Raw genomic sequence first — 12,632 nt, 5'->3', positions numbered from 1 at the left:
GGGCTGGGAGTCAACCCTCAAATAACCAGTGTGGTGCATCACAGTACTAGATCTGTACTAAGACTGCTATTTTTCTTAATGACATCACTGATTTAAATCTGTGGGGTACTATAGGGATCAGTACCAGGACCACAGTTCTTCTTAATTATATCAGTGATGTAATTAGTGGAGTACCACAGGGGTCTGTACCAGGACTTCTAGTATAATTCTCTGAGTGATGCCATTAGTAGAGTATTGCAGTGTTCTGTACTGGCACTACTGCTCATCTTAATTAAATATATGATGTAATTAGTGGAGTACCACAGGGGTCTGTACTAGGACTGCTTATATTATTATATGAATGATCTAGCTCTAAGTGACATCAAATAGTGACTGTGCTGAAGAACTCAGTTGTTGGTGGGTGCTGCTGTATGTGATGAGGACTTTGACTCCACAGTACTGTGAGACAGCATCGCACTGTCTTCTAAGAGCAGTATGAGAGCAAAGACCTGCATGACCACACAGAAAGCACACACCTGACACCAGGTTTGTGGTGGAGTGGCTTTATTGCAGCTATAGGTAGCTTCTTATCCCTCGCTCTGAGCCATGATGGAAGGCACCTGCACAGTGTACCTCTCCGCCAGGGACAGGGCGATTCCCTTCTCGTAGTACGCCCCCTCGTTGATGAAGTAGGGGTACAGGGCTCTCTCCCCAGTATACGGCAGAGTCTCACCACTGAAGGACAGGAACAGGGCATCCCCCGGGCTCAGCAGGGAAAAGTCACGGTCCTGAGGGGGCAGAAGGGTCAAAGATCAGAGGACAAGGTCAGGCTTCTTTGGACATCTCGAGGAAACTGGTGTCCTCTCTCATGGGAGCCAGAAGCAGCAGAATGTGATTCTGTCAAATTTCAAATGCATTTGCTCGACTTGTTCCAAACAAGGAACTGAGTGAAATGGGAGCCTGTCGGTGCGAAAGAGTGAGCTCTGAGAAAATAATATCCTGAACACCTGTCACTGTGGAGTCAGCTCTGTTATAGTGAACCTGACACCTGTCAGTGCAGGAACGAGCTCCGTCACAATAGTGCCCCCGACTGACCAGTCACAGTGCGGGAGTGAGCTCTGTTACAATAGTGCCCCCGACTGACCAGTCACAGAGCAGGGGCGAGCTCCGTCACAATAGTGCCCCCGACTGACCAGTCACAGTGCGGGAGTGAGCTCTGTTACAATAGTGCCCCCGACTGACCAGTCACAGAGCAGGGGCGAGCTCCGTCACAATAGTGCCCCCGACTGACCAGTCACAGTGCGGGAGTGAGCTCTGTTACAATAGTGCCCCCGACTGACCAGTCACAGAGCAGGGGCGAGCTCCGTCACAATAGTGCCCCCGACTGACCAGTCACAGTGCGGGAGTGAGCTCTGTTACAATAGTGCCCCCGACTGACCAGTCACAGTGCGGGAGTGAGCTCTGTTACAATAGTGCCCCCGACTGACCAGTCACAGAGCGGGGGCGAGCTCCGTCACAATAGTGCCCCCGACTGACCAGTCACAGAGCGGGGGCGAGCTCCGTCACAATAGTGCCCCCGACTGACCAGTCACAGAGCGGGGGCGAGCTCCGTCACAATAGTGCCCCCGACTGACCAGTCACAGTGCGGGAGTGAGCTCTGTTACAACAGTGCCCCCGACTGACCCGTCTCTGTGCAGAAATGAGGCTCACCTGTCTGTCGGGGTGCACGGCCGCAGCTATGTGCTGGGTCCTGGGATCTCGGGGATAATCGATGTTGCCCACACTCCTGTACATGTCCACCTCACAGCTGGGGAACACTGTGCCTGGGAGAGCAGGGGGGCTGCGTTAGGGCCCAGCAGGATGTACTTTCTTCTGTTTTAGTGTTGGAATGACTGAAGGAGAAAGAAGCATCTTCCCCAACACAAATGAATTTCAGATCAATTTTGCAATACACAAGGTCTCAAACTTGAATACAGTAGTGTGCTTGATTGGCATGTGTACTCAATTCCGAAACAGCTGTAATGTATGTAACTAGCATACATTAATCTCTCCGTCTGTGTTCTCAAAGATGGTTTTCCTAACTCCCACATTGGAAAGACTACAGAGACTAAAATTATCCTGCAGCTAGGATCACACCTTTCCCCTTCTCTCAATGAAGGACTCATTTTCTTCTAAATTCTCTCTATTCATTGATGGTTTCATTTCACACCTCTCTACACCTCTCCTGACTTCACACCTCCTGATTGGCCACTATGTCTGTTCCCTGCTCCTGCCCCTCTCTCCTCCTCTCTCCCAGCTTTTCTTCTCCCGCTACACTGCCCTGCTTCACTCCATATTCCCCGATTTAATTTTTCCCAGTTTCCAGTTCTAACAGTATGTGTGCACAGTCTCTGATTATCTCGACCGGTTTACAAAAGAGTCCCTCATACCTGTAGGAATCATATTGATTTTTGTCTTGAAATCCACATCATGGGCTGAAAATGTTTTTGGTTGATGATCAGGTTGAGTCCCAACGTGGGGTGTAGAGTACAGGAAGCCGACTCCCACCCTCAGACCCGAGTGTGCCTGGACACGGTGCTGGACTGAGGTGAGACCCAGGCACCAGCCACGCTGTCTGCTCACACAGCTTCCTCAGCCTGGGGTCACAGGACTGAACTGACCAGAGAGCCACTGACCAGGTCACCAGACCAGAGAGCCACTGACCAGGTCACCGGGGGGTCAGAGCCCCCCGGTGACCTGGTCAGTAACTCTCTGGTCAGTTCTCTAAGCCCCTGGTGACCTGGTCAGTGGCACTCTGGCCAGGTCATTGGACCAGGTCATTGGAGAGTTAGTGAACTGGCCAGGGGCTCAGTGGTCAGTGAATAGGTGCGCAGGGGCCAGTAACGTGACCCCGAGTGCCACTCTCAGAGTGGTTAGTCAGTCTGGATCAATGTCCTGATCCGGTCACTAAGAGCAAGGGGCCAGACCTCTCTCCCTGAGCTGTGGGCACATGTGGACGTTTCTCCTGATCCCGTCACTAACAAGGCGCAGGGCAGCCTGGCTCAGGTGTGTACTGCACACCCCAAAAGTGGCAGATCTGTGTGGAGCTCCACAAGGCATCCCCATGAAAACTCAAGGAGACCAACTGGAGACACAGCAGGAAGACACAATTCCTGCCACCGCTAGACACTATACTGGTCAGCAGAGTCTTTTCTGTACAGTAAAGGATGCCTGGTTGTCAAGGGGACACTACAGTCAGTGAGCACGTTTGCTTGGCACCTGAACAGTGTCACCTCCTCTCTCTCTCACCTGTGTTGAAGAGTTCAATGAAGTCTAGCAGGTGAGTGATCCCCTCTTTCATCTGAATGAAGATGTCAGCCCTGAGCACTCCTTGGGGTTGGGGCCCTACTTCTATCGCTGAAAGAGGGGAAGAAAGAGGGGTTAATACAGTACAGACACACTGACTGGACACTACAGTACATTAACACTGCACTGAGAGAGAGGGGTAAATACAGTACAGACACACTGACTGGACACTCCAGTACATGAACACTGCACTGAGAGAGAGGGGTTAATACAGTCCAGACACACTGACTGGACACTCCAGTACATTAACACTGCACTGAGAGAGAGGGGTTAATACAGTCCAGACACACTGACTGGACACTACAGTACATTAACACTGCACTGAGAGAGAGGGGTTAATACAGTACAGACACTGACTGGACACTACAGTACATTAACACTGCACTGAGAGAGAGGGGTTAATACAGTACAGACACACTGACTGGACACTCCAGTACATGAACACTGCACTGAGAGAGAGGGGTTAATACAGTACAAACACACTGACTGGACACTCCAGTACATGAACACTGCACTGAGAGAGAGGGGTTAATACAGTACAGACACACTGACTGGACACTACAGGACATTAACACTGCACTGAATAAATAGAAAGAAATGAACGTATTGAGAGGGAGACGTGGAAGAAAGAGATTGTCAATTTGAGGTCCCCAGAATGTACCAAAGCCATGCTTCCCCACAGACTCCAGGGAGTAGGATTCAGAGGGAGGGAGGTTGAAGATTAGAAATCGGACTGGGACATGTGACATCTTCATCTGTGTGAGACAGAGAGAGAAAGGAGTGAAAATCTTGGATGTATGGTCTTACATTTTAGTATATCTGTACATTCCAATCTGGGATACTGGGTGGGAAACCTGCAGACACACTGACCCTGCAGGACCAGGGCTGGACACACTGACCCTGCACGACCAGGACTGGACACCCTGCAGACACACTGACCCTGCAGGACCAGGACCGGACACCCTGCAGACACACACTGACCCTGCAGGACCAGGACTGGACACCCTGCAGACACACTGACCCTGCAGGACCAGGACCGGACACCCTGCAGACACACTGACCCTGCAGGACCAGGACTGGACACCCTGCAGACACACACTGACCCTGCAGGACCAGGACTGGACGCCCTGCAGACACATTGACCCTGCAGGACCAGGACTGGACGCCCTGCAGACACACTGACCCTGCAGGAGCAGGACTGGACACCCTGCAGACACACTGACCCTGCAGGACCAGGACCGGACACCCTGCAGACACACTGACCCTGCAGGACTAGGACCGGACACCCTGCGGACACACTGGCCCTGCAGGACCAGGACCGGACACCCTGCGGACACACTGACCCTGCAGGAGCAGGACCGGACACCCTGCAGACACACCAGCCTTAGGTCACATGTGTATTAACTGTCATGTTTTTTAACTTTAATCCCTGGGTTATACAAGAGCAATGGAGGACCAGTGCACAGTTCTGTTGGGCTGGAGCAGCAGGGAGACTCGACAGTCTTCCCTGTCCAGCCTGTCACTCATCAACAAGATCTGCAAATATCCTGTGTGAAATACCAAAAGACCGTAGAAAACAATATAAATAAAAGGAACAAGTAATAGATTTATTCCATGCTGAAAAAAAAAAGAAGAAAGAGAACACGTTTCGGCCGTGGAGCCTTCTTCAGGTGTTTTCTTTCTTCTTTTTTTTCAGCATGGAATAAATCTATTACTTGTTCCTTTGCAGCCTACGCATGCTGACGCAGCTCCCCACCTGAACTAATTTAAATAAAAACACAGGACTTCATGCAATCATAATTTCACATCACAAAAATATTATTAAGGCAATTAAAACAAATTCAGGTGAATAATTTCAACTGGAAAGGAGGAAAAGGACCAGGGCTGCCAATCCTATAGGTGATCTACTGCTCTTGCCTGCAGGTACTTGTAGAATTGCAGGGAGAGCCAGTCGCTGTCAGAGTAACCGATCAGGCAGACACCCATGTTGGCTGTGGTGTTGTGGAGATCACAAAGCAGATCCACCGCCTGGGCGGTACCCTTAGGCCCCAGGTTCGAATTGAGCTCCTGGGCTCTCTTCACCTCATAGGGGCTGTCTTTTGTCAGTGGGGCACTGCGGAGAGACAGAGAGGAGAGAACACTGTACTGACACTGACCGATTCGCTGCAGAATATTAACTCAAAGACTTTTGGATTTAGTAGCACTTTAACAGGCAGCTGCCTGGGCATTGTTGATCCAGTGACACAGAAACAGAAATGCACTTTGCTCCAAACACTGTCTCACTTCCCCCACCAGAACAGGGAGGCCCGACCCAGAGCAGTGCTGGACAAATCAGAACCACAAGAGAGAGCTGCCTCTTGTGCTTTATTAGGAGCTTTATTAGCATGACCGATGGGTACAAGCAGTGTTGCCAAAGCAAATAAAAATAATAAAATTAACAAGTCACAAAACATAGAATAAAAGTAAAATAAAATCTACAGACATTTACAACAGACACATGTCATAAAATATTTACATATACTTAGACAGATGGAGCATTATCGGGAGACAGACTCACTGTTCCTCAGGCTGTGACAGGAGATCACATACTGGGCTGCCAGTTCAGCTGAGTTCCCTCCTCCCTCTCCCAGTAGGATTGGGACCTGTTGTGGTTCTGGCAGGTGTGGGAACTCTGGGACTAGATTTCTGAATTTAGGGAAGAATGTTTCTCTAATCCCAGAGTATCTGTCACAGCACAGTAGAAAGTGCACCTCTGTCTCTGTTTCTCCCCGCTGGCAGTGGGAGCACAGCCTGTCCTCTCTGGGCAGCCAGGTCTGCCCGTGTCCAGTTTCTATGGCCAGGCTGTGGTCACTGAGCCTGTACTTCCTCAGGGTCTGTTTCTTTTTGCTGTTTCCTATCTTGGTCAAATATTCAGCTAGTGTGTATTGTCTGTTTAGGGTTCTGTAGCATTCCAGTTTATATTGTGTCTGTTTGTGTGTGTGTCCCAGTGTGTGAGATATTGCTGTTTGAGTCCGAGTTGTGGTGCTCTAGCAGTGCTGTCCTGAGGCTGGTTAGTGTCAGTGTGGCTCAGGTCAGTGAGCCTCAGGACCAGCTGGCTCAGGGGGCTCTGTTTTGGGCTCAGCTCTTGGCTCAGCAGGGCTTTGTGGTGCCAGGCCTGTCTACCCATTACCAAGGAAGCTCTAGAAAGTCCTGTGCTCACTGGGATGGGTAAGTGCTACTGATGTGTTCTGATATTGATCACTGGATTTTTGTGTCCGTGTAAATTTTGGCTGTGCAGACACTGGCAGATCTGGACATATACTCAGTGCTTTAAGATGTGAATTTAAACTCCAGCGTGAGAGAGAGGAGACACAGTGGAAAGTGACACAGTGTGCGGTACGCGAGGGAGAGGAGACAGCAGCGGGAGTGCAGTAGCAGCTCTGACCTGAGGGTGGCGCTGGTGAAGCAGCGGTTGAGGTCTACGTCCACGTAGCGGGAACAGCGCTCCACAGCTCGGGGGTTCGCCAGGACAGTCCGGGCTGTGAAAGAGGGCCGCTGCAGGAGGGGGGCGCCATCCCGCACCAGGTACACCCCACTAAGCTCGTTGCCGTGGGTACCCCCGGACACTACCACCGAGGAGAGCCGGGGAAGCTGGAGGGGGGGGGAGGAGTCAGTTTCCATGGCAACAGGGGACTCTGGGAGATGCAGAGAAGCAGAGAGATGAACAGCCGTCAGAGCCAAGACCGGACACAAGCAAGGCCTTCTGGGTGTGAGTAGCTAATTGATCCATTTTCCACAGACTGCAAATGAAAATCCAAGGGACGTACAGTGCCACCCCAAAATAATCAAGCTGCCACAGAAATTGGAACAAATACTGTGACTCTAGATAGATACTTTATTAATCCCATGAGAGAAATAGCAGTGCAACAGCAGCCTGAGGCAGTCAACACAGCACAGTGTAACAAAATGATACAATAATACACAATACAATACAGTAAGTACAGTTAGTGAGAAGTGCAGTAAAAAGGAAAGAAAATGGAGTATACAGAATTGTTCACAGTACAGAAGATACAAAACAAACCAGAATGTACAGTACACAAAAAGATGTATTGCACATTATAACTATATTGCACAAATCCCCAGCATATATTGCACAAAAATCAGTTAGAAGTATTACTTCTAATAGTCTCATAGAGTAATCTTAGTAAGACTGGGGAGTTCAGAGTGATTGCGTGCAAATTTAGCTGGAAGAGCTCGGCGATGGACTCATCCTGGAGATCAAGAGGAGCCAATGGAGGTGAGGATCCCCGCAGAGTACGGACCACTGGGAAGAGACCCCAGGGCTTCTCTCCCGGGTACCTGTCAGCTGGCCTGGAGGAGTCTTGCTGGGCAAAGGGAAGTGTGGTCTACTCAGCAGTAAGCAGTTTGATACAGAAATTAGATGAGCTGCTGTCACACTGGCCTCTAGCACAGAACCGTACCAAAACCAAGCTGAAAGGCAAAACCGTTCTAAACCCTGAACAAATGAATCTGGATCACATTTGTGTGCATGTTCTCTGTGCATGTTGCCCAAAGAAGAGAACAGAAGTCAAACACTAAATGAAGTGAAGAGGAGTCTCTCTCTCTTTCTCTCTGCCGTGGGCGCTGAGAGTCTTACCTTTCCACACTGGCCGTGGGGAGATCTCTTCTCCCTCTGCTGCTCTCTCAGTCCTCTTGCACGTACCTGCGCGCAGAGCAGACAGGGTTGTGCCAACAAGCATAACTCACTAATCCAGGAGCCCCAGTGTCAGAACGCCCAGTGGACTTTGGCCTTGACTGTCTGGGGGCAATAGGGCATCGTCTGTCACGCCTGCAGACGTGTTGAGCAGGACAGTGGCTGTTAAATTCTAACACCCCACACTCGATTAGAATTGGGACGCTATTTAGAAGGGCTTGTTTTGCAAAAGGTCAGCGAGCTGGGCAATAGTTCACCTGCAGCACACAGAACAGAAGGAAATGAGGAGAGGGAGAGAATGTGTGCAGCCCTAGCTCTGGCAGAGCGAGCGGGTCTCAGATTGAGAGCTGGACTTGTGACTAGCCTCATTTGAGAAGCACAACACCCAAAAGACAAGTCTTGCATTTAAAACAAGCACCTGTTTCATTAGTGGCCATCAACGTCCGGCTCAGCAAAACCAGCTGAAAGGACGACAAAGCCACTCTAACAACAGCAAGGGTCTGAAGCGAGAGACACCACACAAGGGAGAGCAACACTACACACTCGATCTGTCTGCTCGGAGCTCTGCAGGAGAACTAATCAACTGGCCCTGGGGGGCGGAGCACAGGCCCCTCCCCTTTATTCCACCCACAGGCCTCTTAAAGGCACATCGCTCCTTTGTAGCTCAAAGCAGGCAGGTGGAGTGGGGTTGTGGCCTCAAGTGCAGGTGGATATAAGACAGCTACAATATAATACAGAAAACACAATCCTATTTTCACAGTAGAGGACAGAGCACCGACACAGCTCTGATGACTGTGGAGCACAGGGCACTGACAGCTCCGGGCACACTGTGGAGCACAGGGCACTGACAGCTCCGGGCACACTGTGGAGCACAGGGCACTGACACAGCTCTGGGCACACTGTGGGGCACAGAGCACTGACACGGCTCTGATGACTGTGGAGCACAAGGCACTGACACAGCTCTGGGCACACTGTGGAGCACAGGGCCTAGAAAGTGTTTCATACTCCTCAAAGCTGAACAGAGCAATGAGGAGAGAGCAGACATCATCTCAGTGTTCAGTGCGGAGCAGGAGCAGAGGACAGAGATCGGGGCGGGGGGGTGGGGGCTGAGTTTGGAACTGATCTTACCTTCCTCCTCGGCTCACAGCAGCGATATCAGTCCCGCCCTGTCTTCTCCTCTCCTCCCTCTCAGCCTCTCTCCTCTGTCTCTGTGGTGCTGTGGTGTGCAAAGAGTTTGTGTGCCACTCCCTTCAGCTTGCAGGGGGGGAATCCTTCACAAGCAAGTGCTGAGTGCCACACCCTGTGTTACAAAACAACACAGTCACGAGGTCTCACTCACACACACCTGATCTCTCACCAGCTGCGGGGGCAGCTGTATGTCAGGTCTCAGCACGCTGTCACTCTCCTCCTCAGGCAGAATGGCTGTGCGCATTGCTCTTTTACTCCTCCCCCTCCTTCCTCCTGCACTACTGTACTGCTCACTCAGCACTTCTCTCTACTGCTGGCTCTCTGTGTCTGGACTGTATTACCCTCTCTCTCTCAGTGCAGTGTTAATGTACTGGAGTGTCCAATCAGTGTGTCTCTACTGTATTAACCCCTCTCTCTCAGTGCAGTGTTAATGTACTGGAGTATCCAGTCAGTGTGTCTGTACTGTATTAACCCCTCTCTCTCAGTGCAGTGTTAATGTACTGGAGTGTCCAGTCAGTGTGTCTGTACTGTATTAACCCCTCTCTCTCTCAGTGCAGTGTTAATGTACTGTAGTGTCCAGTCAGTGTGTCTGGACTGTATTAACCCCTCTCTCTCAGTGCAGTGTTAATGTACTGGAGTGTCCAGTCAGTGTGTCTGTACTGTATTAACCCCTCTCTCTCAGTGCAGTGTTAATGTACTGGAGTGTCCAGTCAGTGTGTCTGTACTGTATTAACCCCTCTCTCTCAGTGCAGTGTTAATGTACTGGAGTGTCCAGTCAGTGTGTCTGGACTGTATTAACCCCTCTCTCTCAGTGCAGTGTTAATGTACTGTAGTTGTGATGGTTAAAGCCTCTTCCTTCACTGCAGAAAAGTGGGACACACCTGCCTTGATTGACTGACTGGAATTGCACAGGCTGAAAAGGGTTCAGCTGATTGGCCGTGTGTTTAATTGGACATTCCAGTTCCAGGAGTAGCAGCTGTCAGTATATCAGCAGGCAGGTGCAGAGCGCAGGGAGCTGTCTCTAAGTTCTTGCAGCTCATGGTGAGAGGAAGGTAGGCAGTGTTTTAGGAACAAGGGGATGGCTACTACCAGAATTATTCTGGGTAAATCCCAGTGCTGAAAATTGAGTCTTTCAAAGAGAATAGTGATAAGTATAGGGGAGCAAGGTTTTTTTGTGGTGTTGCATGGTATGTGTTAATATAATGGCTTTTTGTTGTTGTTATTTGGTAGTATTGCAATGACCATGGTGGTTAGGTGTGTGTCATGAGATCAGGGTCCTGCAATCAAAGATGCTCCTCCATCCTGACCAATTTAACAAAACACAACTAATTAACCAATCTCCAGCTCCCTCTCTCTCCTACACCTCCTGGGACCAGACTACTTAAGCACACTTCAGTAGGTTCCAGTGGTCAGTATTGGGGTTTCCTGACAAGAGCTTTGCATGTTCTCAGACTCTCTTTGTACTCTATCGTTCTCAGACTTGGAGATTGACTTGACTTTGACTTCGGATCACATAAAATGTGCTTGGTTGCTTCTCCTCTCCCCTGTGTAAGCATCGCTGTGTAACTCTCCCTCCTGCTGTGCCGGGAGACTACTGCATAGGGTCCCAAATGTCCAACTCCTCATGTGTATGTGTATCAAGAAAAGTGTTACAGGAGAGTTATGGATCAAAGTGTCAGATATGTACTGTTTAGTTACTCTGCTGAGGGGAGCTGGGTTTGATATTCGTTTTACGTCTGCAAGGTTGTTAGGAGGGTTTTTGGGTGAGGATAGAAGGGAAGAAGGATGAGGGTTTGATCAGTAAGTTTGAATGGGAGAAACTGACTGATCTTTCTGCTTGTATGTTAAATGGATTAGTGATGGAGGAGGGTATTGCTACATGCTTGTCTTGGCTTTGTCTAATTAAGGTGATCTGGTGAGAGTCTTGGATGATGATGATGATGATGGCATTTTGACCTGTGCTTGGAGAATACCAGTTTCATTTTGTGCAGATGTAAGTTATGGTATTTTTAAGTGCATTCCTGCATTGACTGTGGGGTAAGAATGGAGGTTTGGTGTTCTGTCAAGGATGTGAGTTTGTGGAAGCCTACACAAAAGCTGTTTGGGGGAAAATGTAGGGGAAATTAGACATGTATGCAGAATGTAGGGAAATGTCACTTCCACCCAGAGTGTAATCATTTGCAAAATTGTTTAGGAGTAATAGTTACTTTCAATGTGTTTAACTTACTTAATGTTCATTGCGCTCCTGTGCTTTATCGGCTGGCAGCCCTAGGTCCAGTTCTAGTCTTGAAGTTAGAGACTAGGAAGCCTTGGAAGGATTTGATGAGTGGCTTTAGTGAAGTAAGATGCCTCCACAGACCGTAGAGAGACCAATGGTAGAGTATGTCCTGTATTTCTGGATTACCTGGAATTCGCAGATTCTCTACAGCGTGACAGACTGGTGTCTTATAATGGGAAAAGTGGGTGCCAGTGAGTGAAGTTCCCCGTCTCGCCCAAGACCTACTGATTCACGTGTTCCTTCCAGTGTAGGAAAGGGTGGGCCTGACTGGGTGTCCCACTGTGCAAGTGGGAATAAGACGGATTTCTTCCTGGTAAAGGAACACTAGCCATGGTGAGTGTGCCAGGGGTTCCAGGGAAGGAGAGGAAAGAGGTGTATTTTGCACAGAAGAGAAAGCGAATTTGGGAGTTTGTAAGGAATGCGTCTCTTCCAGCTCTCGCAGTGGAATAGGGGACCTAAAAGATCTTCCATGTGAGAAGAGGAACTGAAGGTCTTTGAAGGACTTTTTTTGGAACTGGGCAGGCTTCTCTGAAAGGTACTAGTGGTCCCTTCTTAAGAGCCTGGGTGGGCTTTGCAATCAACCAGTGACAGATGAGCAGAATGTGCACTTCTATTTGGGTGAAGTGCTGACTCTGGGTTTCACGTAGTGCCTTGGGGGTTGGTGTTTTTCACAGTAGTGTCCAGTCTAAGGCTGAAAACTGTTGTTTTAAATGTTTCTGCCTAATTTGGAGTCATTTGGGTGGCTTTCTAAACGTGGGTGACTTAGGCAGGGTTTTTGGGACGTGTTCTAGGGAGCCTGAGGTAGGGTTAGGGTTTCAACACCACTGAGACATTTTTCGACACATTTGCTGCGCTTTAGGATGCGTTTGAAATGCAGGAAAAGCATTTGTTTCCTCAAGAACAAAATCTGGCTCAATTTTCCAGTTTTGTGGCTAAGCCGCTCGCCTGCCAAAAAATCAAAAATCAAAAGTTTGAAAAGGCACGGTATACATGCTACAATAGTGTCCGATCAGACACCATGTCTTTGTTAACCTCTCTTAATGCTGTGTTAATATACTGTAGTGTCTAGTCATTCTAGGCTCCTAAAAGACTATTTCTCATTGTCTGGATCGGATTAGTTTCATTGTGGTTCTAACCTGAATATGTCTG

At 49.3% G+C, this 12,632-nt stretch overlaps 1 protein-coding gene across 1 annotated transcript; it reads right to left on the bottom strand.

The window, feature by feature from the left end:
• Positions 1 to 24: 24 nt before the first annotated feature.
• LOC148832286 (N-acyl-aromatic-L-amino acid amidohydrolase (carboxylate-forming) A-like) lies at positions 25 to 9,329 on the bottom strand. The gene is made up of 8 exons (XM_088919505.1): positions 9,146 to 9,329; positions 7,961 to 8,026; positions 6,749 to 6,998; positions 5,242 to 5,437; positions 3,986 to 4,079; positions 3,268 to 3,375; positions 1,690 to 1,802; positions 25 to 767 (listed from the first exon to the last, which is right to left on the bottom strand). Exons 3-8 carry the CDS (start codon positions 6,982 to 6,984, stop codon positions 567 to 569), a joined length of 948 nt encoding a protein of 315 aa, XP_088775631.1. The 5' UTR covers positions 6,985 to 6,998; positions 7,961 to 8,026; positions 9,146 to 9,329; the 3' UTR covers positions 25 to 566.
• Positions 9,330 to 12,632: the final 3,303 nt, after the last annotated feature.

Source organism: Atractosteus spatula, chromosome 6 (genome assembly GCF_055471065.1).
Source record: "Atractosteus spatula isolate fAtrSpa1 chromosome 6, fAtrSpa1.hap1, whole genome shotgun sequence".
Lineage (NCBI taxonomy): Eukaryota > Metazoa > Chordata > Actinopteri > Semionotiformes > Lepisosteidae > Atractosteus > Atractosteus spatula.
This window is presented reverse-complemented; position numbering and strand designations above follow the sequence as displayed.

Coding starts and splice junctions, on each gene's coding strand:
- LOC148832286 (XM_088919505.1), bottom strand. CDS start 6,984: ATGGAAACTGACTCCTCCCCCCCCCTCCAGCTTCCCCGGCTCTCCTCG. Junction 3,376..3,985: donor TGTGGGGAAGCATGGCTTTG/GTACATTCTGGG, acceptor CCCCTCTTTCAG/CGATAGAAGTAGGGCCCCAA. Junction 1,803..3,267: donor CATTGAACTCTTCAACACAG/GTGAGAGAGAGA, acceptor CTGCTCTCCCAG/GCACAGTGTTCCCCAGCTGT.